Source organism: Anastrepha ludens, chromosome 2, assembly GCF_028408465.1.
Source record: "Anastrepha ludens isolate Willacy chromosome 2, idAnaLude1.1, whole genome shotgun sequence".
Lineage (NCBI taxonomy): Eukaryota > Metazoa > Arthropoda > Insecta > Diptera > Tephritidae > Anastrepha > Anastrepha ludens.
Genome location: NC_071498.1, coordinates 150,662,120 through 150,685,880, shown reverse-complemented (window position 1 = coordinate 150,685,880; position 23,761 = coordinate 150,662,120). Strand labels below are relative to the sequence as shown.

Sequence of the window (23,761 nt, the reverse complement as noted above, 5' to 3'; positions counted from 1 at the left end):
ACTCTATCATGTCCTGACTTAAGTGGTATGAATTCGATGTCATACTACCATAGTCCTGAACATACCGATGAAAACTCTTGAGCGCGTTGTTGCTCGTAAGTAGTCCATTTTGAAAATGAAATGTTTTTTCTACAAATTTTACTTTTCCTCCACTTTTAGTCAAAATTTCTAGAGCTAGCAACCCAGTTTCTTGCTAAGGGAGCCGATTTGTCAAGAGGGAATGAGAAAGCTGCATACTAAGCAAAACTTTTGTTATTGAATCATGGTGCTAGATCATATTATTATTTCAATTATTTCGTTTTTTTTTTTTTCATTAAAAAACCCCGAGTTTTTGAGTGTCAAATTCAAAACCGCGCCATTTTGTCAAATTTTTTTTTATTCTAGTACGGGACATATGTACATAGCTACAGTCACACTGATTAATAATTTTTTTGGTTTTTGCGTTTCAGATGAATAGAAGAGCCCAAATGGACAACACCGTCCAGGTCCAATTTTTCGAGACGGTCAACTTCAGCGCTATTTTTTTAATTTTTAAAATTAAAAAAAAAAATTGTTTTTCATTTTTGTATATTATGTAAAAGAAGTTAAATAAAAAGTCTAAAAAATTTAAATATCGTTTTTCTTTTTTTTTTATTGTATAAAAAAATTCCTGAAAATACTCTGAACTTTCGATTTCCTGACCACCAGTACCCCTTAATAAGTATTCCTGCCAAACTGAGTAGCCTTACTAAGATGGCCGTTATGCATTACTAAAGTTCGAGCACATCTATTGGGAACCCTTTTGTAATTAATCGCATATATAAACTTTACTGTAAAAAATGCATTTCGAAACATTAAGCACTCCAGGTTCGCTGCCATAATAGCTCAAAACCACTTACTCACAAAAGGTAAATGAAAAACAGCAAAATACCGGGGACGTTCGATAAATTTACATAATTAGCCTTCCTAAAAGTTTCCGCTACGAAATGTTTAGTCTCGTCACGTTGGCTATAACTTTGCGCATTTAAGCAAACCGCATATGGCACCACATGCATGTATTGCATTTCCACAGCATTTGTTGAAGCAGCAGTTACTTCATATCGATTAAATTTATTAGAATTGATTTAACATTAGAAAATGAAATTAAAGTGAGAATAGACTTAACAACTTGCAACAAGTCTACAATGAAAAGCGAAAATCATACTTAAGGTATAGAATAGAATAGCGCATGTTTACGTACATAACTATTTATTTATGTGTCTATAAAAAATACGATTCTACATTTGCAAAAAAAAACAAAAAAATACTTGCTTTTAACCTTTGCGCGCGCACAACCCCGCACAGCCGGCCGGCTATCTAAAATAAGCAGCTTGACAAGTATGCAAGTGACTAAGTACGTACATAAGTGCGAGTAATAGCATGGCAGTTAAATAAATACATCGTTATTATTAAGTTTATAAAAAAGCCACAGCGTTTCAAGATTTACCACAGTCGCGTCTGATATCTCGTTACTACTAAAACGCTGCTAGATTTCGCCTTACTTACTATCCTAATATTTTAGTTGATGAAGGAAAAAACGTTTCGATTGTTTCAAATTTGTTTTTTTATTTTTATTTCTTTGGTGCTCGCAATTTGAAACTTAACAGCAATGTTTAACAGTGGCTTAACGCGCCCATCAGCTGTGCTGAAAGGACTTTTAGTTGTTCTTGCATGTGTGAGTGGCGCTCAATGCTTAGACTACTACACAGAGAAACGTAAGTGGGAATGTTCGAAGCAGGATGAGAAATGTTAAAGGATTGGAAAATAAAAAGGAATAGTTAACACATACATAAATGCATACAAACAGACATATGTTAAAATAAAAAAAAAATAATTAGGGAGAACGCGGTGTTTGGCTGCGCTCCTCCTCCTATTTGAGCTGTGCGTCTTGCATAGAAACATGGACATGTCGTATGTTACAATGGTATTTTCAATATTAAAACGTGAAATTTAAATTGAAAACAAAATTCTAAAGCTGCAGAGTGAAGCCTAAAAGCAATAATCGTCAAGTGACTTTGTGAAATTTCGTTGTAAAATCTATAACTTAGAATGAAATTTGAATTTAATTTAATTGAAAATTTAGTTCGACATGAGTACTAATTCGTTTACTATGTTTCAAAGTGTGAAGTGTAGAAATAATTCATAATGCAGTAGCAAAAATCCCGCCTGTTTTCTCGGGCTGCTCAGGCAAAGTTAATTTGTTGTATTACGTAATTTTCCTACCACTTTGAGGGACGCCAACCCGTGGTTTTTTTGGTTCACCAACCCGTGTAAATTAAAAAAAAAACGCGAGATTGGCAACATTTAAGTAGCTGAACAAAAAAAAATAAAAAACGACCTTTAGAATTTTCATCTACAGGCTTTTTTTATCTATTCTCACAAAAAAGATTAGACAGAAAGTCAAACGTGACTCAAAGTACATGCTTGTGAAGGTCAAACGAGCTCTGGGAATTAAAGCATCGGAATTAGAACATTCACCCCTTTCGGTGTAGTATTAGGAATGTTCGTTTTGCTCATATTGGGCAACAGTTTATTTTATAGCTGGTCGTCACTCTTCTGCTTAGGAATCTTAATGCAATTTGCTCAATGAAATACTTTGAAATATTTTTTTTTAATATGTTATTTAAGTAGGTATAACTTTTTTATACTCGCGCAAATATTTCGTTTGCTCAAATAACGAAATAGACATACAGTTATGTGAAAAGTAATAGGAACGCATAGCGATATTTCATAGGAACATACAAAAAAAGCAAAATTTTCAATTACTTTTTTTTTTTTTTGTGTAAATAATATTTTATTTGCAATCTATCTTAATACATTGATATGCAGCAAATAAAGTCTCATAATCTAATAGCAGCGGTAGTATTTGCACAAATGCAAAACTACATATAAAATTACGATATTTGTTCAAATCTTATATCTTAAATGTATTAAATTTCATTTGTACTAATGAGTTGCGTATCTTCATATAGGCACTTATGTATTTTGTTTTTAGTGTTGAATAAATAATTTAATTCAGCAAAATTAGAGAAATGGCAAGTCTAAGATATGATTACGCTTCAGTCGTATTGTTTCATTACTTGAGTCTAATAAGCATATAGCATTCGTATTTACATGGTTTGACAGCCGTGCAAGATATCTGTTAGAAAAGTTTGGAATTTCACTCTTTACAAATGGGATATCTAAGTCCTTGTGTATTGCTTCATTTGTGACAAACCAAGGGGCGTTAACAAGAGCACGCAAAGTTTTTAATTGGTAGCGTTGCAGAATTTCAATATTCGATTTGCTAGCAGTTTCCCAAAGCTGTATACCGTAGGTCCATACAGGCTTTAAAATAGCTTTATATAGTCTTATTTTGTTTTCAAAACTAAGCTGAGATTTGCCACCAAGCAGCCAGTGCATTCGCTTGGTTTTATTTTTAAGCTGCTCTTGTTTGGCCTTAATATGGGGTTTCCAAGTAAGGCGTCGATCTCAATGCATTCCTAAATATGTCACCTTGGTATTCGTTGGTATTACAGCATTATTTAAAAATATTCTAGGGCAGTTATCTTTTCTTAACGTGAAGGTGACATGGGTAGACTTGTCGGAGTTAACTTTGATCCTCCATTTATCAAGCCAAATTTCTAAAATATTTAGTTGGTTTTGCAGCAAAGTGGATGCTCTCGCAGGTGAATCGCTAGAAGCTATGAAGGCTGTATCGTCAGCGTAAGTAGCCACTTCCACTTCTTCTGTTATTGGATGTCGGAAGTGAATATTGTGTATACGACGGGGCTCAACAAACTACCCTGGGGCACACCAGCGCTAATATTGTATATTTCGGAAGACGCATCTCGGTGTCTAACATAAAAGTGCCTTTCACTCAGATAGGATTTAAGGATCAAATAGAAATGTGCTGGCAGGAGTTTTTTAATTTTGTATAGAAGTCCCACATGCCATACTCTGTCGAATGCCTGTTGAACATCTAAAAAAGCTGCAGAACAGTATTGCTTCCTTTCTAGCGCATCCTTAATTACATTTACAACCCTGTGGCATTTTTCTGGTGTGCCATGTCTTGCCCTGAGCCCAAACTGATGTTCGGGAATGATGTTGTGGTCCCCAACTACTGGTAACATTCTCGTTCGAATATTTTCGAGAACGTTGCAAGCAAACTAATGGGGCGATAAGACATAAGAAAGTTTTCGGGTTTATTTGGTTTTGGCACCATAACAACAACAGCACATTTCCATTGTGATGGGTAGTGATTTACATTGAGAATGGCATTGTGGATTATTGTAAGGAATTCAATAGCTTTCTCAGGTAGAGCTTTAACTACTTTGCTATCAACGCAGTCATCTCCAGGAGCCTTGCAGTTATTTAGTCTAAGTATTTCTTCGGATACTTCACTATTTGATATCCGGCTGATTGGAAAATCCATTTGACATCATATTAAAAAAAAATATTCAAATTCTATTCAAAGCGAAACCAAAAGTCAACCTATGAAAAAAATTGTGGCTCTCATAAAAATGAATTATTAAGGTGTTCGGGAAACGGTAAGATACTGTCGTTTTTATAGTAAATTCGAATTCGAATATATTTCTTACAAGTTTTCCTTTTTAATCTTTTTGTCTGCTATTTCTGTATGTGCTAATGAAAACTCTTTATGTTTGAACGCGTCAAAGTCATATGTCTTACCTATTTATAATAGTGTGGTGCATGTTGACAATATCCCTAAATTGTGGATAGGTACTAGTTCCCTTACCTTTGGATGGATAAGGTAAAAAATTTGGGGTTTATTCTTAACACAAAACTTACCTGTGCTGACATTGCGTAAGCTGAGAGTCTGCGCAACATTCACGCCAGAGAAAACGAGGCGCAAATTATGCCTCTTAGTAGCCTACTCTGAGGTGATATACAGCAAGTTTGACTCCACATCTCTCCAGTAACTTAATGTGGCATTTAATAATGCCACGCGGTATGTTGTTGTGGGCTTTGTTGTAGCAGTATAAACATTCCCCATGCTTGTTGTTGTTGCTGTTGAGGTGGCTGAACATTTCTGAACTGAACCAGCACCGTTTTACTACCACTATCTCGTGTGATTATGATGTTTTTTTTTTCCAAATCAGATCCATTTAGTGAGGTCCAAGTATAGCAGGAAATCCTTTATCTCGATGTCTGAGATCTCCTTAATTTGCTGTAGGAAAGACTTACCGAAGGATCGGAGTCGTGCCCTGGCTAGTCCCGGACATTCACATAAACAGTGGAAAATACTTTCCTTCGCCCCTTGGGTTGCAGTGATGCGTGAAATGTTTGGCCGAGAACATCCTAGCAGGTCATTTGTCCTTTGGATTTTGTATGACGGCCATGTGTTTTTTGTTGTAATACATGTAGGTATTTGCTTCCATCTTCTTTCGGCTGAAGCATGATAGTGTGAAGCAATGGATGCTTTTAGTGTGTTCAGTGGGAGACTGCCACCGCCTCTGGCTGACCAGTTTCAGCTCCTCTCTACACTGTAGGACCAGTTTGGATGAAATGTAGTTGGAGTCTAAGGCCTTAATAGCTGCTTGACTGTCTGAGAAGATAGCTAATCTTGCACCAACTTCCTTGTAGAGTTCTAGGGATTTGCATACTTACACACGGGGAACGCTACTGGAGTGACAGTCCTTGGCCGCATTTAAATTCGGGTCGTTTCGGTAACGTAGAACCGACTGCCGTGGAAACATTGCCTACCACGCGGTATGTATAATATATGGGATTGGTAGACATGATCATATCTCTGCCTGGCGATCAAGGTTACTGGGCTTTTCCCTTAACAGTTATTTGTGTGCTAGAAATTGCATATTTATGTGCAAACTTACAAGTCTCCTGCCCACCTGACAGAGAAGTTGATACCTGTAAGGCCTCGCAGTCACAACAATTCATCGTTTCCAACATTTTATTACCTATCATCATCTAGATTATTTTTCATTAACGCTGTTAAAGTGTCAGCTCATTACCCGACACTGTGAAGGCTGGACTTAACAGATTGAACTTCAGGGCACAAGTCTATAATTACTTTAAAAGTGTTTGATTGCATTAAATTAGGGCATTAAATTTCTCTCTATATTCTCTAATTACTACTTTTGTTTTTTCTTTTCTAAGTCCTTCTTTCCTTTTCCTACTACTTCTTTTCTTCTTATTTTTATAGTTAAGTTAAATATATTGGATTGATTTGTTAATGAACTGGTGCAAAAATTTAGATTAAGAAAATTTCATGTCGAAAATATTCTACTTGTATATAATATTGTTGCAGTACTATTAAAAGACCTTAGCCTTAGTATGTATAATATATTACCATTTATATAAATAAATAAATAAAATCAATGATTTTTAATGAGTCTCGTTGGCAACAACCTTTTGTCATATAGCGGACAAATTATCAATGCCGAATCGATAATTGAGTTTCATCGAGTCAAGTAACGAGCCTAACGAAGAAAACACGTTTTTTTTGTACAAAATTTGCTTTATTTATCAAAGTAATTTCCATCAAGAACAACGCAAGCAGTCCAGCGCCGCTCTAACATTTCAGTGTCACTTTTGTACATCGATTTATTTTTTGCCCCAAAATAGGCCTTAGTTTCAGCGATAACCTTTTTCATTCGAGCGAAAGTTCTTACCGGCGAGCAGTTTTTTTAGGTCTGCGAACAGCCAGTAGTAGGTGGGAGCCAAATCTGGCGAATACTGTGGATTAGGCAGTAATTCGAAATTCAATTCATGCAGTTTTGCCATTGTTTCGATTGACTTGTGACACGGCGCGTTGTGTTGTTTTAGGTCAACAGTAAGCAAAGGCGGCAAGACTATATAGTCAGGATCGACATTATACCGATGATAAGACGGAAAAATTTGTTTTTAAGATCACTCTTCCGGAAATCTTTTGGATTCGGATAAGAAAGCGTTTGAATCGTGCATCGCAACCCAACAGCCTAAGTCTGATTCTAGGCAACGCCGAACAGCGATCCTCAGTGTCCTCATTTCCAAGACTGGTTAGGCATATTGGGTCGTCAAAAATTCCCATGGCATACGGCTAACCACAGGCATTGTGGCCTGTGACTACACCCAGCAGTACTCTTCCTACTAAGTTTTAAGAAAACGATCGCAAATTTCCTATTTGGTTCTTTCACAAAGCATTTGGCTACTCTGCAGGAGTCCAACTCAGACCAATGCCTCAGATGAGTAGACCTCATTGGCATGTTTGATATTAAAAAAAATGTCGACAAAAATAATCGAAATAGACGTAACTTTTTAGTAGACGTAGCATAGCCCAGAAGCTAAAAATTAAAAATTTACCCTAAAACAGTTTTAAATAATTTGTGCAAGGCTGGATTCAAAAAAAGCTCGATATTTGGGTGTCTCACCAATTGACATCATCGATTGATGGATGATTGGTGATGTGTGATTGATGGATCGATTTTCCATCTGCGAAGCCTTGACCAGACGGAATTAAATCGACCCATTTATTAAACAGATGGTCACTGGGAATTAGAACTGGGTCACATACGGCAATACTGTGCGAAAACGATCGTAGTCAAAGCGTAATGAAGCAACTCAAACGGTGGCCAAACCAAGACTAATGTCCAGGAAGATTCTACTGTTTATTTGGTCGGACTTGTAAGGATTCCTTTATTATCAGTTGCTTACGTATGACCAAACACTGGACCTGGCACCAAGCGATTTCCTCCTTTTACTGTCATTACAAAACTTCTTGAGTGATAAGAAATGAGTATCACGAGAAGGTTGTGAAAATCGATTACTAGAGTTTTTCGCCAATAAGAACCAAGCCTTCTATGAGAGAGGTATTATGTAGCTACCTTTAAAATGGCAACAAATTATACAACAAAACGGCGCATATTTGACTCAAATAGGACAATCCGAAATATTTTAAATAAAGCTTTGAATTTTGGGCAAAAATAATGGATTTATTTTCCCCCAAAGTCCTTTGATTGCAATTCTTTGTTTCAATGACATGTTTTTCTCCTTTTCAAGACTTGTCTTGCGTTGGTTTCGTTAATCTATTTGATTTCTGACAGGTTGGTGATTAGCCGACTGTTCTGCATTCTCAATCAGACTTAGACTGTTGGCCTTAAAAACAAATTTTTCCGTCTTATCATCGGTATAATGTTGATCCTGTCTATATAGTCTTGCCGCCTTTGCTTACTGTTGACCTAAAACAACACAACGCGCCGTGTCACAAGTCAATCGAGACAATGGCAAAACTGCATGAATTGAACTTCGAATTACTGCCTAATCCACAGTATTCGCCAAATTTGGCTCCCACCTACTACTGGCTGTTCGCAGACCTAAAAAACTACTCATATATAGGTTGTCAAAAAAGTCTTGCCGTATTTTTATTGAATTTTCAATTGTTCATAAAATTGGTTATAATAATGCAATTTAAGTCAAATATGCGCCGTTTTGTTCGCTGATGAGTTCCCAACGAGATGCCAACTTCAGAATGCCCCTCTTATAGAAGCTCGCTTCCCTAATGTCAAAAAACTCGGAGAGCCAATTTTCACAAGACTCTCTTGAAGACAACTTCCGACTACCAAGCTCGTTCGCCATGGACAGAAATAGGTCGTAATCACTTGGTGCGAGATCCGGACTATACGGTGGATGCAAAAGAACCTCCCATCCGAGCTCCCGGAGCTTCTGGCGCGTCACCAAAGATGTATGTGGCCTGGCGTTGTCCTGATGGAAGACAATTCGGCCTCTGTTGATCAAAGATGGCCTCTTCTGCATGAGTGCTGCATTCAAGCGGTCCAGTTGTTGGCAGTACAGGTCCGAATTGAGCGTTTGACCATAGGGGAGCAGCTCAAAGTGGATGATTCCCTGCCAATCCCACCAAACACACAGAAGAACTTTCCTGGCCGTCAATCCAGGCTTGGCCACCGTCTGGGCAGCTTCACCGCTTTTCGACCACGACCGTTTGCACTTCACGTTGTCGTAAGTGACCCACTTTCCATCGCCAGTCACCATCCGCTTCAAAAACGGGTCAATTTTGTTGCGATTCAGAAGCGATTCGCATGCATCCATACCGGCAAAAATGTTTTTTTGCGTCAAGTCGTGTGGCACCCATACATCGAGCTTCTTTTTGAATCCAAGCTTCTTCAAATGATTTATAACAGTTTGATGACTCATGCCCAGCTCTTGGCCGATGCTACGGCTGCTACTATGCCGATCTCTTTCGATAAATTCAGCGATTTGGTCGCAATTTTCGACGACAGGCCTTCCGGACCGTGGCGCATCTTCGATCACCTCTGCACCAGAACGAAAACGTTGACACCATCGTTGTGCGGTGGAAATGGAAACTGTATCGGGTCCATAAACTGCACAAATTTTATTGGCAGCATGAGATGCATTTTTGCCTTTATCGTAGTAGTACTGTAAAATATGCCATATTTTCTCTTTATTTTGCTCCATGTTTGCGACGCTATAACTCACGAACGACTAAAAGCAAACAACAATTTCTCAAACACGTGTTAGCACGTGAAAAGAGCTTTCCAAGAAGCTCTAGCGTGAACCGATGCGAAGAATACAACTAGAACTACGCGCTTGCAAAGACAAACTTGCGGAAATGCCGCAAGACTTTATATTAACGAAACCAACGCAAGACAAGTCTTGTCGAGGCCTTATGGTCCCGAGAGGGGAAAAAAAAAAAATTAAAAATTAAATTATAACTTAAAGAGAAAGGTTATCAGATAATACTAAGAATTTAGTTCAACAATTGGTACTAACTAGTTCAACAATTGGTTCTTTGTTGAGGAAAGATCTCGGCCAGTATAATTAGAAGCAATCGAGGTGTCCTGGTAAACCAAATTTTTGAAAATTTTTTCAAGCATAACATAAATATATTCTGCCTATTTATTGATTTTAAACAAGCGTTTGAGAGTCTAGACAGAAAGCAAATCAAACACTGTTTCCAAAAACTTGGCGTACTTTGCGAACTGGTTCTCTATACGTTGAAGAATACTACTAGCAAGGTGCCAGTACAAGGCGAAATATCTGAACCCTTCCAGGTCCTGTCTGGTGTTGAAAAAGGAGACGCATTGTCCGCCCTGATTTTCAACCTTATTTTGCGCAGAGTTGTAAGAGATATTAAGCTGTCCGGAACAACATTTCCCAAAGATTATCAAATAGGTGCTTATGCTGACGACATTCACATCATGGCAAAAAACAAAAAGAAATTAATTCGCATATTCAAGCTACTAGAAACAAAAGTAAAAATTGTAGGACTAAATGTCAACGCCGAAAAAAATAAGCACGTAATATCTCGATCACGATGGCAACAATCTAGCTAAAGGTGATTTTGTTTTTGAAAGTGTAAAATAAATTAGATAGATTGGCCACATTATAAGAATGTCCAACGAGAGAATCCAAAAAAAGGTGTTTACTTTGCGTCCAATTGGAGGAAGAAAGAGAGCCTGACTAAGAAAGAGATGGCTTAATGGCGTAGAAGCCGACTTAAATGCGATGCACGTTCGTAATTGGAGAAATTAGGCAAGAGAGAGACTGAAGTGGAGGAGGATTGTTGATGAAGCTATGGTCCACCACAGACTGTGAAGCTAAGAGAGAGGGAGATATTTTGAAAGCGATTTGGGGGAGTTTAGTCCCCCAAAGTTCTAGAAATCTGAGCATTGGAAGCGTAATTACTTCTTACCATCCCTAACCAGAAAAAATCATGATTCCGTGTGCTACGCTGAGAAATATTGAAATTGCTTTTTAGAAATGAACGCCGAAAAATTAACTGGTTTAGTGGAAAAATGTCCGTGTTTTTATGGCAAAATGCAAATTTTGTCATTAATACTACTTAAATATCAGCTGTTTATGACTATGACATGACCAATCGACAAATGCGGTAATTTTACGGCTACAGTTATGGTTACGGCTATGGCGTTTTAGCTACGGCACCACTTATTGATATTTCAACTGCTGGCAAGTTGAAGGCAATTAATCCAAACACACTTTCTACTATAAATCGAAATTACTATTTTACAATTATTAAACAGGTTTTATTTCCATCTCAAATTAAGAATCAAAGTATTTAGTTACATTTACTTTTGAGGTTTTACAATTATATTAATTAGCGCCCGGCTTGGCAGCATCGGCTTGTGCGTGACTAACACTCGATATAGTCCGGTTTCGAAAGAAACATTTAACCCTAGAAGGGTACTGTGAGTAAAATTTACTCACATAAGGAATATATTTGTTCGTAAATCTGCAGGTTGGCCACACTGAAAGTCAAGCCACTAGCAGTGCTTGGCCCACTCTGTCATTAGTCGGCTGCCGCAAGCATTGAATGGTGTTGTTTGATTTATCGCGCTTGTGGACAATTTAAAAAAAGTTAGTGAGTAAAATTTACTCATCGGTACCCTTTACGTACTAAATTGTGTGAGTCAAATTTATTTATCAGTAACTTACTACGTGTCTAAAAAATATATTTTGTGCTGAATTATGACAATTATGTTTATGTTTTGCATTATGTTACCGTAAAGAAAACTATAGAGCATACAAATGGCAGGTCGCGGGCTATCAGAACAAAATATTTTGGATGCAATACTTGAACTAGAATCTGAGGAAGAAGACAATTTGGAGTTGGAGCTTTGTAACTTTGGTGAGGATTCTTGGGACAGTGTTGCAGATCCGGAATATCAACCAGAACCGGAAGAATTAAATGAGGAAGCTGAAAAGGAAGAAAGGGAGAAAACACCTAGACCTAGACCACCTAGCAGCAAACGTAAAAAACAGAAACTTATCGAGGGGAGAAGAAATGAAAGATCAGCTGCCCAAAAAATTCGTGAAACAGAAGAATTATTACACCTAGTACCAACAATCTGATCGGAAAAGATGGAAATTTTATTTGGAGTAAGGAAAAAATATTGTTCCCATTCGCCCTGGCCCAACAGCAAATGCAAAAAATTCGTTGTGTCCTGCCAGCTGCTTCAATATGTTTTTTTACCGCAGACATATTGGAAGAGATTTTGGTTTATACAAATAAAGAAATAAACATTCAAAGGGAGAACTATAACGATTAATCTCACGCGGTTTTGTCAAATTTGGAAATGGACGAACTTGAAGCATTTCTTGGCTTGTTAGTCTTGTCCGCTGCTCTCAAAGATAATCACTTGGCAACACATATGATGTTTGACACTACCTACTGTGGGGAAAGGTACAAGGCAACCATGCCTGAGAGAGGTTCAAATTTATCCTAAATTATCTAAGGTTCGATGACAAAGAAACAAGAACTGAAATGACCAAACTAGCTCCAGTTTCTTCTATCTGGGACAAACTTCTAAACAATTGCAGAGTGAACTATAAGGCTGGAAGCTATATAACCATTGATGAACAACTAGTTGGATTTAGAGGCAAATGCCCATTTAGGATGTATATTCCCTCTAAACCAAACAAGTATGGCATCAAAATTGCCATGTCTTGTGATAGCGCAACAAAGTATATGTTGGATGCCATTGTTTACCTTGGAAAAGGAAGTGTTCCTCCTGCAATGGCTGTTGGTGAATATTATGTTCTTGAACTGCTGAAAAATGTAAAGGGCACCAATCGAAATGTCACGATAGACAATTAGTTTACGAGTGTACCACTCATTCAACGTCTCCGTCATGAATACAAAATAACAGCTGTTGGCACAATAAAAAAAAATAAACCACAATTGCCTAAACCATTACCATGGCAGGAAAACCAGAAGGTGGCGTCTAGCTTTTTTCCAAAATATGATGAACATAGCTGCAATAAACGCATATATCAATTACGCGCACAACATGTGTAGCCGTGGGCAAAAGCCAGAATCCCGACATAGAATCCCCCCATAGTTCCGGAGAAGACCAAAAGGGGCCAAGAAAGTACTGTAATTTTTGTAGTTATACCAAACCTAGATACACCACCACTTATTGCAATTGTGGATTAGCTAGTGGATTAGCGGTGAACATGCACAAAAAAAGTGCCTGAATGTGCTTGAAAAACAATTTTTATGTATTCATAATCGTCAAAAATCAATAATAAAGTATTATTTTCGCTTATTTTACATATTATAATAAAAAATTACACTAATATTATATGCTGGCTTTACATTTTTTTCATTTAAAACTACTGTTTTACGAAATAAATCAGATAATAACGTAAAAATTCTGAAGTGAGTAAAATTTACTCATCGGTACCTATAAGCGCCTACAATTTAACCGTACCCTTCCAGGGTTAATGATAGAAAAGGTTTTTCTAATAGCGGTCGCCCCTCGGCAGGTAATGGCAAAACTCCAAGTGATAGAGGTGTGTTCAAAAAGTATCGCGAATTTTGTGTTTTTTTCAAAAACTATTTTTTTATCTTTTAATATCTATTTTGTCCCCTTCAAAGTAATCCCCATGAGATATTATGCACTTATGCCAACGTTTTTTTTCAATCTTCGAAGCAGTTCGAAAAATCATTTTCTTTTTTTATCTCGCTCACCTCCTCCTTCGATGCCGTCTTTATCTCGTCAATCGTTTCGGGTCTCGGGCCTCTTCTGTTTCGGGAAGAAGAAAAAGTCACAGGGGAACAGATCTGGGGAATACGGTGGCTGTGGCATCATTAGTGTGTTGTTTTGGCCAAAAAGTCGTGCACAAGCAACAATGTGTGAGCGGGGGCGTTATCGTGATCCAAGAGCCAATTTTTGTTCTTCCACAAATCCGAGCGTTTCTGGCGAATTCCTTTACGCAAATTGCGCATAACTTGCAGGTAATATTCCTTGAATTTGAATTTGAAGAGGTCGAGCCAAGGAGCACCAGGAGATTTGGTGGCTCCTAAAACACTCAGGCTAAAAAGCCCATTGTATTTAAAGCTCTGGAAAGGAGGTAGATAGTCAAGGAGGGAGGGAGAAAAGTATCAGAGAAAGAGATAGGAAAGAATAGAGACAGAGATAGAGATAGTTAGTCCTGTGAGAATTTTCCAGATTCTTTGGCGAATCTGTAAATATCCTTCAGTTTTAGAGAACGAATATTACTCATTCCCATGACATCGGAACCCAATACATGTAGTCGCGCTCTAGCAAAGGCTGGACACTCACAGAGAAAGTGCTCAGTGCTATCCGCCTCCTCCAAGCAGGACAGGCATACCGGGTCCTCGATGATTCCAATGGTGGTCATATGCTGACCCCATGGGTTGTGTCCTGTAATGATGCCGACCATCAACCGAATGTCTTTCCTTCTAAGTTTTAGTAGAAAGTTTGACAGTTTTCTGTTCGGACTTGTCACAAAACACTTTGCAGTTCTGCAGGGTTCTAGACCGGACCATCGCTCTTTATGTAGATTGCCTACATAATCGTTGATCCAGTTCTTGATTCCTGCGGGACTGATTCCGATTATTGGCTCTGGCCCCTGTGGGGGCACCGCTGATCCACGGTTGGCCAATTCGTCGGCAATTTCGTTTCCTTGAACACCGGAGTGTCCCGGAACCCATATAAGTACAAGCTTGTTTTGTCTTGCGACAGAATTAAGCTTCTTCTTACATTCTTGAACAATCTTCGAGGTTTGCTTCGCGTTCTCCAGGGCCTTCAATGCAGCCTGACTGTCACTGAAGACTCCAATCTGTTTCCCGCTCCATCTCCTCTCGATTATCCATTCGGCTACTTTTAGGATGGCAAAAACTTCTGTTTGAAAAACAGTTGCCATTCCCCCCATAGAATAGTGATACTTATTACTATCGTTTAAGTACCATCCGGCTCCAGACCCTATTTCAGTCTTGGACCCATCGGTAAAGAAAATATCCGTCAAACCAGCCTGCATGCATTCTGACATCAAATTTCCTTCCGAACGAAACTGTGGGTATCAGGTCATCTTTAGGTGCCAAAAACAGTGGATACTGCTCCGACAGCAACTTAAAGATTTCTCTGTGTCCCGAAGCTCCATCTTCGTGCCAGAAACCATATTTATGGAATCTAATATTCCTTATTGACCGTTTTACTCTGTGGCACGAACTCATGATGCACAACGCCCCTGCAATCGAAGAAAACCGTAAGCAACACTTTTACGTTCGACCGAACTTGGCACGATTTTTTCGGTCTTGACTCGTGCGGCAGCTTCCATTGAAATGATTGAGCTTTGGTTTCCACGTCATAACCATAAAACCACAAATCATCAACAGTTATGACCCTCTGGAGCAAATTTGAGTCGTCGCGAACGAGTCCATGCGATGACGCTTTTGGTCGAAATTGAGCAGTTTTGGTAGGAATTTTGCGGCGACCCGTCTCATGCCCAAATCATTGAGAAAAATGGAACGGCACGAGCCAATCGATGTGTCTAGGCCCTCAGTAACTTCTTTAACGGTGATTCGACGATTGGCCAATAAATACCATTTTCTTCACTTCATCAATTTTTCATTTTTTTCGTCTGTTGTTGAAGTGCTCTGGCGTCCGACACGCTTTTCGTCATTCACATCTTCTCGGTCTTCTGAGAGCATTTTGTACCACCGATAAACGTAGCTTTGGTTCAAAGTATGACACAGTCAACATTCGGAATGCATCCGCCCACTTAATTTCGTTTTCCTACAAAATTTGAAACAGGTTCTTTGATCCATCTTTTTGAATAGGTAAAAATAGAAGACGAGCCAAAACACGTGCAAGCAAAGCAGCTGTCAACAATTAACTGAACATTTAAAATGGCCGAACTCGTCGGCATGGGTGAGAGACATGAGTACCAACATATCGCCACAAAAAAATCGAAATTCGAATATACGTAACCTGCGAAAATTCAAAATTCGCGATACTTTTCGAACACACCTCGTATTTCTCCCATGAAAAAAATACTCATAAAAACCATCTGCCGTTCGTAGAAGGCATAAAAGTGTGCAAAAATAGGAGGTGGGTCGATCCATTTGTTTAAAAATAGGAGGAGATCTGGGTTAAGCGCCCAACAACAAAGGGTCAAGTATACAGGGTGAACGATATGAAGTGTTACATATTCAAAACACCGTCAACTTTTTTGTGTGAAACTAGTTTTTATTGATTTCAAAGCCAAATTGTTCAAAAATGATTGCAATTTTAACATATATTCACTTTAGCTCGATATGACCACCTTTTGCCTTGACTATGACCTTCAAATGGTCAAATGACCCATTCTCGAATAATCGCTTTTTTCAGCGCATCCATACTGGCATATTTTTTAGGCCTCACCTTGCTTCTCCAAAATGGACCAGATGGAATAGTGCCCCGGATTTGCGTCTGGCGAATTCGAAAGCCATTGTGTGGACGAAATGAAGTGTGGAACATGATTTTTTAACCATTCTTGGTTCACACGAGCTTTATGAGACGGTGACGAGTCCTGTCGGTACGTCCATGGTCGTCGACCGAAATGTTTGCGTGTCCACGGCTCTAAAGCAGCTTCTAAAATATTTTCCCGATAATAAGGCCCATTCACTTTTACACCAGGCTCGATAAAAACGATTGGAGAGCGTACATCAGCGGTCACTGCGGCCCAAACCATTACTTGCGATGATGAATTGATTCGAGTGGCCATACATAGGCTCAAATTCTCGTATGAGCGTTGGGTTAAGTAAACACGATCGTTTTGAGTGTTTATGAATTGCTCAATTGGGATGTTTTTTTTATCAGAAAACACAATGCTAGGAAATTCGCCACGTTCGTGCAAGCGCAACAACTCCTTTGCTCTTTCGCACCGAACTTTTGTTTTTGCTGGGGTGAAAGATCGTGTGCTTTTTGGAACTTGTAAGCCTTGACCTTGAGCTTATTTTTCAATATGCGTCGAATGATAGCTTGCAATATTTTCAGTTCTTTGGCCGTTTTTCTTCCACTTCGACGTGGATTTCGTTCAAGTCGAGCCTACACTTTCCGAACCATTTCTGGGGTTGTTGCGGTTTTTTTGGTCCACCTACATAGCGTTTTGCAATGCTACCAGTATCATTGTAACGTTTTATAGTGCGACACACAAACATTTTATTCACTTTAAGGTTACTGAGCTCACGAACAATGGCTGGTTCTGATTTTCCAGCTAAATATAACGCAATCACACTATTACGTTTGAATTCCATCACAGAAAAAAAAAATTCAACAAAATTGAGACGCAAATGCTTTTGATGGCTTATAAACAATATATGGAACCGTCATTAGAACAATTTTGACGTTGATGTCATGTGCTGTTTTACAGATACAAGCAGTGTTAAGTTGGTAACACTTCATATCGTTCACCTGTATATTTGTATATACACCCGGAAACAGATGTAATTAAAATTTATAGAATAACAAAATATTCAATAATAAAATACATAAATGCCGCATGATCACTCAGAATTTATCATTTGACATCAAATTTACTTTTCAAATGCAGAGACAGGCAGTAAAAATTATTATTACATTTGTACATACCTGCCTTAATCATTGACTTGCCGGGCAATAGGTGGTCAATAGTAATCAAACTCAATTGCAATTAAGTACATATTTGCTATTGAAGGTACGTTTATTGATTTAATGCCGTTACTCAACTTTTAAATGTAAACTTGTTTCATGAAACTCACCTCAAATTGTGGGTATGGCGCCAAATGACCGGAAACTATGTGCATATTGATTTTTGTTCAAATAAAGACGAAGCTAAATATGCCAAAAGAACATAAATATTGCACGTACACAAACATTTAAAGGTAGATTGTTTTAAAACTGCAAATAGACTGTTGTTCACATAGTTGTATGCTAAATATTTATTTTCTGTGTTTTGCTGCTTTTTTACTAAGCATCGGATGGTTCTGTGTTTAAAACTCACTGCCGACGTGAAGGCACAAAATTAAGCAACAAACATTTCTGCTGCGAAAAAAAAATTCGTATACCATAAAACACTTTTTTTCATTTGGAGGCTGCTGCTTTCATTCTTGAATTTTTGCGCATATAAAAAAATTTGCTGATCTGATATCCTTGGCTTGTTAATGTAGATATATCTTGGAGCTTTAATTACTCCCCAAAATTAAGGAAAAATCGGATTTTTCGATATCAGTCACCATCGAAACTATTTATTGTTTGTCGGGCTGTGTGGCGTGTGTTGCCAAATTGTATTAACCTGTAGTCTATTATGAAATTTTCAGGAGCTATGAGTATTACAAAATTCATTAGTAGCTCGTCATTGAAGCTTGCGGTACCTCCAACATTGTCTTCAAAATACGAAATATTAGGTTGGGAAATAAGTTTGTAACGTTTTTACCGAAGATTTTTATTTAAACAAAAAACTATAATTATTAGATGCGCAACTAAGTTCTCGCTGTTTTTTTTTTATGAAAATACAACTTTATTCTGAAAAAAAAAGGTTACAAGTGAATCATCGAAAGTATTGCACATCGCTGGCTACTACTTTTCCCCATATTTCTGGTAGATCTCGTATATCGTCGCGGTAAAAATGTTCACCTTTTAGGATATCCACGGATCAAGCAATTTTTTGATGTCTTCATTTTAATGAAACTGCTAGTCAGCTGGACCATGTGCCATCGATCGGAACAGGTGATAATCGGACGGCGCAATATCTGGAGAATATGGCGGGTGGGGTAGGATTTCAGTGTTTCCAGGTAGGTTTTAACGGGTTTGGCAACGTGAGGCCGAGCGTTGTCATGCTGTAGAATCACTTTTTCATGCCTCTCCGCGTAATACGGCCGCTTCTCGCGCATTGCTCGGCTCAATCGCATCAATTGAAGTCGATACCGATCCCCTGTGATGGTTTCGCTTGGTTTTAACAGTTCATAATAAATAACACCAACTTCGTCCCTCCAAACAAATAGCAGAACCTTCGCAGCGTGAATACTACTGTGGGCAAAAAGTAAGGGGAATTTATGTGTCAAACTTCGCGGGATTAAAATTTCGCTCTAGTTATTTCTATGAGTTGGCAGCACTGTTAATAACATCTGGGCCAACTTTCATGTGAATGTCATTATCAGTAATATATTTAAGCTTGTGTTTATCAAACGACCAAGAGTGCATTTTTCGATTTTTACAATGTCTGATTTGATTGAGCAGAGAAGTGTCATCAAATTTTGTTTGCGGAATGAAATTCCGGCTGCGGAAATGTTTAGCATGCAGAACGCATTTGGTGATTCGACAATGTCGCAGAAAAATATTTATAAGTGGTACAAAGACTTCAAAGAGGGTCGAGAACGTGTTGATGATTTGGAGCGCTCCGGACGACCATCGACGTCAACAGATGACCAACACGTCAACAAAGTGAAGGAATTAGTGCTCAAAAATCGTCGGTTGACTATTAAAGACCTTACTGATATAATCGGAATATCAGAAGGATCTGTGAAAACCATTTTGAAAGATCATTTGGGCCTACGAAAAGTCAAATCTCGTTTGGTACCAAAAACTCACAATTTCTTGGAAAAAAGTCGTCGCGTTGATGTGTGTGAAACAATGCTTTCAGACTATCAGGACGAGCTCAAATGCATCATTACGGGAGATGAGACTTGGATTTATGCTTACAACCCTGAAACAACCGACCAATCAAGCGAATATCGTGCTAAAGGCGGGACCAGACCGAAAAGAGCACGTCAAAGTCGTTCAAAAATAAAGGTCATGATGACAGTTTTTAGTCGATTTTCGTGGTATGGTGCACTATGAATTCCTTCCACCTGGCCAAACTGTTAATAAGGAATATTATTTGAGCGTTATGTGTCGTTTACGTGAAGCAATTCGTCTAAAAAGACCAGAATTATGGGCCAACAACTCTTGGTTTTTGCATTATGATAATGCACCGTCTCACACTGCACTCGTTCTTCGTGACCATTTCGCCAAAAATTCCACGCATATCGTTCCGCAACCACCGTATTCGCCTGATTTGGCTCCATGTGACTTCTGGCTATTCCGAAAACTCAAGAGACCACTCCGGGGAACGCGTTTCGAGTCGATTGAGGAGATAAAAGCTGAATCGAAGAAGGTGCTGATGGCTATACCGGAAATGGACTATTTAGCATGTTTCGGGGATTGGAAAAATAGTTGGCATAAGTGTATTTCATCGAGAGGGGATTATTTTGAAGGGCATGAAATTGATTTACAAGAATAAATAAAGATTTTTCATTTTACAACCAAATTCACCTTACTTTTTGCCCTCAGTTCGGCCGAGATGATAAACAAAGTCCTTCATCACTTAAAATTCGCGGTTATCAACAGTGACGTGTTGCCGAAGACGCGAGCACTTTTTGAATGTTGGCAGCACGTACTTTGATTTACTCTCGTCCACCGCAGTACTCACTTTTTCTGATTTCTTCGTACGTTGGCATTAGCATGGCACTTTTCTAGTAGATAGTGCCAAAACGGTTCAACTCAGCAGCACGAATAATGTTTTCCAATAGGAGATTAAAGAAATTACACGAAAGGAATCGCTTTGTCTGAAACCTCGCTTGTTATAGAATGGCTCAACGTCATTTTACACCACCAGTTTTGCGGGAATACCAAAGTCAGACGTAGGGGCAGTTTCTGTTCGTGTTTCGAAAGCAGCTATGAAATCAACAAAACGGTGATGTGTGTCGATTTGTCGTTTGTGGGTTTTCTCCAGGATTTGACGTATCGTGAAGATCGGGTCAATAGTAGACCTACCAGATCTGAAGCCGAACTGATGAGGTCCAATCAAACGATGGGCTTCAGTCTCTCACATAATACACTCGATATGACCTTATATATATATGTAATTCGAGCGTACACCCTTTTTGGGTGTTTGGCCAAACTGCTCCTCCTAATTGTACGTTCGTCTTGATGTTGTTCCACAAATGGAAGGACCTACAGTTTCAAGCCGACTTCAAACGGCTGATGTGCTTATTAAGAGCTGAGGAGCTTCGTGGCAGAAATACACTCAGAGGTTTGCCGTTGCCTGCCGAGGGGTGACCACTATTAGAAAAAACGTTTTCTTCATTTTGGTTTTTCACCGAGATTCGAACGTACGTTCTCTCTGAATTCCGAATGGTAGTCACGCACCAAGCCTTTCGGCTACCGCAGCCGTCGATATGACTTTGTACGCGCCTTTAATAAGGCTAATCCCACCGTAAGTTTCGAAGTTTGTATGAACTCCCTTATTGAGGATTAAGCAGAGCTCGCTTAAGTTCCAGTTGTCCAGCATGCGTTCATCCGACAATGGTTTGCAGAGCAGCTGGCTGAAATATATTGCAAGATTTACTAAAAGGGTTGATACAATTAAAAAAAAACTTTTACTGACCTTTTAATCTTAAACTCTTCTAACCTCTCAAGGAATTTTTTGAAAGAAAACATATTTTCTAAAATTAATTTTGTTTATGAAAGACTCGATTTGGGGAGTTATTTTCAAATCTGTGTGGCTCACGTAAATCCTAATATTTTTCCTTTCCAATTTTGACGATCTGTTGTGTATTTGTCTTCGAGCTTTAAATTATTCAAGATGCTGTGGATTGCCCCTCCATTTCTGGAGCGCATCTACCTTAATACCCCATTTAGAGCGCTTTGTAATTTAGATTTTTTGAATATTGACTTTATAAGAACTCTTTCCGTGTATGTAGCGGTTTACCCTTGGCAGGGAATCGCAAACCTCCGAGTGTATTTCTGCCATGAAAAAGCTCCTCAAAAAAACGATTGTCGTTCGGAGTCGGCTTAAAACTTTAGGTCCCTCTATTTATGGAATGGAATCAGTAGCCTAGCGTAAGTGCACTAGCCTGCTATCCCAGAGGTTGTGGGTTCGAAAACCAAGTAAAGCTCGTTCCTCGTACTTTCCCAAACTTACCAATTTTCCGCGTTTCTATAAAAACAAAAAATTAATTCCTCAACCCCAACAACCACCTTATTCTTCCAATCTATGATACTTGCATTGTGGCTGCTAAAACAAGCAAAAAAATAAAGAAACAGACCCAGCTACACATTGCATCAGTGGCGCCAGCAAGAGGAAGCAGGCGACCGCAGTAATAGCGCAGACACACTACTTTAGCGAAGTCTTCAACCATCTGTGCCATACTTCTGGCAGGAAAATGTGACACACAGATGGCGTTCGAAGCATAAAGAAGGCGTTGTTCCTAAGCAACGACAGGTGGGCATTCCCACTACTTAGGACTGGTAGCGGCTGGCTAATCACCTACCTTGTCAGAAAGCAAATAGATTAATGAAACAAACGCAAGACTGAGCCTTGCCAAGGCCCTATGCTCCCGAGTGGAGTGAACAAAAAAAACAAAAAATGTATGGAACAATATCAAGACGCACGCCACAAATAGAGATGGTGGAGCTGGGCCAAACACATAACAAGAAGTATTCGCCACAATTATTTATTTATTTTTTATGTTTTGTTATATTTTTTCCTTACGGATTAAGATTATTATAATGTTATTTGTTAAAACATCTGCCTTAGTCTGTGAGACAATTAGTTTTTCCTGACAAACTTTCAATTCAATAAATAAATAAAAAATATCTTAATATGTGAAAAACTTAAATTTAAATATATTCATTAATTTGCATACATTTTTTGCCACTATTTCCAGCTTCTTATATGCAGACATGCCGCATAAATGATCCGGAATTCGTCCAATGCTCGACTACCAGCATACAAAAGTTAATGGATCAGTTAGGAAAAGGTACATTTCCTTAAATAAGCTTTAAACTATTTCTAGTTCTTATAAAAATCGATCATGTTTAAGGCATTCCTGAGGTCAACGCAGTAATCGGCCCATTTGATCCTTTGAAAGTTAAGGAAATACAATTTGCACAGGATAATCAAGGCGCAGTGACATTGCACGCCAACTTAACCGAAATGGTGGCTATTGGGCTATCAAAATTAGTTATAAAGGAAAGCAAGTAAGTGTGATTTTAACGCATTGTTCTGTGGTATAAAATAGTACATCTGTACATGAAAAAAATACATAAAAATACTTGGACTTATTTTCTTTTTTTAAACCAATTAAGAGTGAGCAAAAAGGACTATAGCTGGGAGACGAAAATTTACATACCAAGGCTCCGTTTGGAAGGCCAGTACAAAATGGCAGGAAAGATTCTGCTAATACCACTTAACGGGGCCGGGCATATGTTTATTGAAATAGGTATGAGGCTGGGAGCGAATCAGTTTTACTTATCTGTTTATACTTCAGTACCTACTTTTTTCAATACTAATTTCAAATTTCTTAGAAAAACTAAACATTCTCATGCGCACCAAAACTCGTCTCTACGAAAAAGGCGATTTCACTTTCTACAATGTCACCAAGATACGCATGGATCTGACTCCAGGTGGTGTGAAAACGAATTTCGAGAACATTTTCAATGGCAATAGCAAAGAGGTGGAACGCAGCACAAATCTGTTTTTCAATGAAAATTGGCGAGAATTCTTTGAAGCGTTGCGACCGCTAATAACAGAAACTGTGGAGACTACTTTATTGGATATATTGCAGAAGATCTTCCATTTAATACCGGCTAATTTCTTCGTTGAAGACATACCAAAATCGACGGAATTGTATGCGAAAAAGAAGGGAAACTGAGTTGAGAGGCATTAAATTAGTGTGAATTGTAAAATAAAATACAAAAATAAAAAAAAATGTTCAACAAAATTATTCGTTTTATAGGATTTGGGTTATGATTGCAATTATATCAAAGCTTTACACTGCAGATGCATACATCTGAAGTCAAAATAACAGAAGCGCAGGGAATTCCCTTGTTTAAACTTTATTATTTAGATGCTTTCCATTTCAATTCAAACGGGCTATTCGGGTCATGTTCTTCGATTTCGATGTAACTCAAATATGTTGCTCTCTAGTCAAAATAAT

General features: G+C 38.4%; 1 protein-coding gene across 1 annotated transcript; it reads left to right on the top strand.

The window, feature by feature from the left end:
* Positions 1–1,449: 1,449 nt before the first annotated feature.
* LOC128855593 (uncharacterized) lies at positions 1,450–23,545 on the top strand. Its single transcript, XM_054090620.1, has 5 exons — positions 1,450–1,733; positions 22,490–22,582; positions 22,646–22,802; positions 22,911–23,044; positions 23,130–23,545. Exons 1-5 carry the CDS (start codon positions 1,628–1,630, stop codon positions 23,474–23,476), a joined length of 837 nt encoding a protein of 278 aa, XP_053946595.1. The 5' UTR covers positions 1,450–1,627; the 3' UTR covers positions 23,477–23,545.
* Positions 23,546–23,761: the final 216 nt, after the last annotated feature.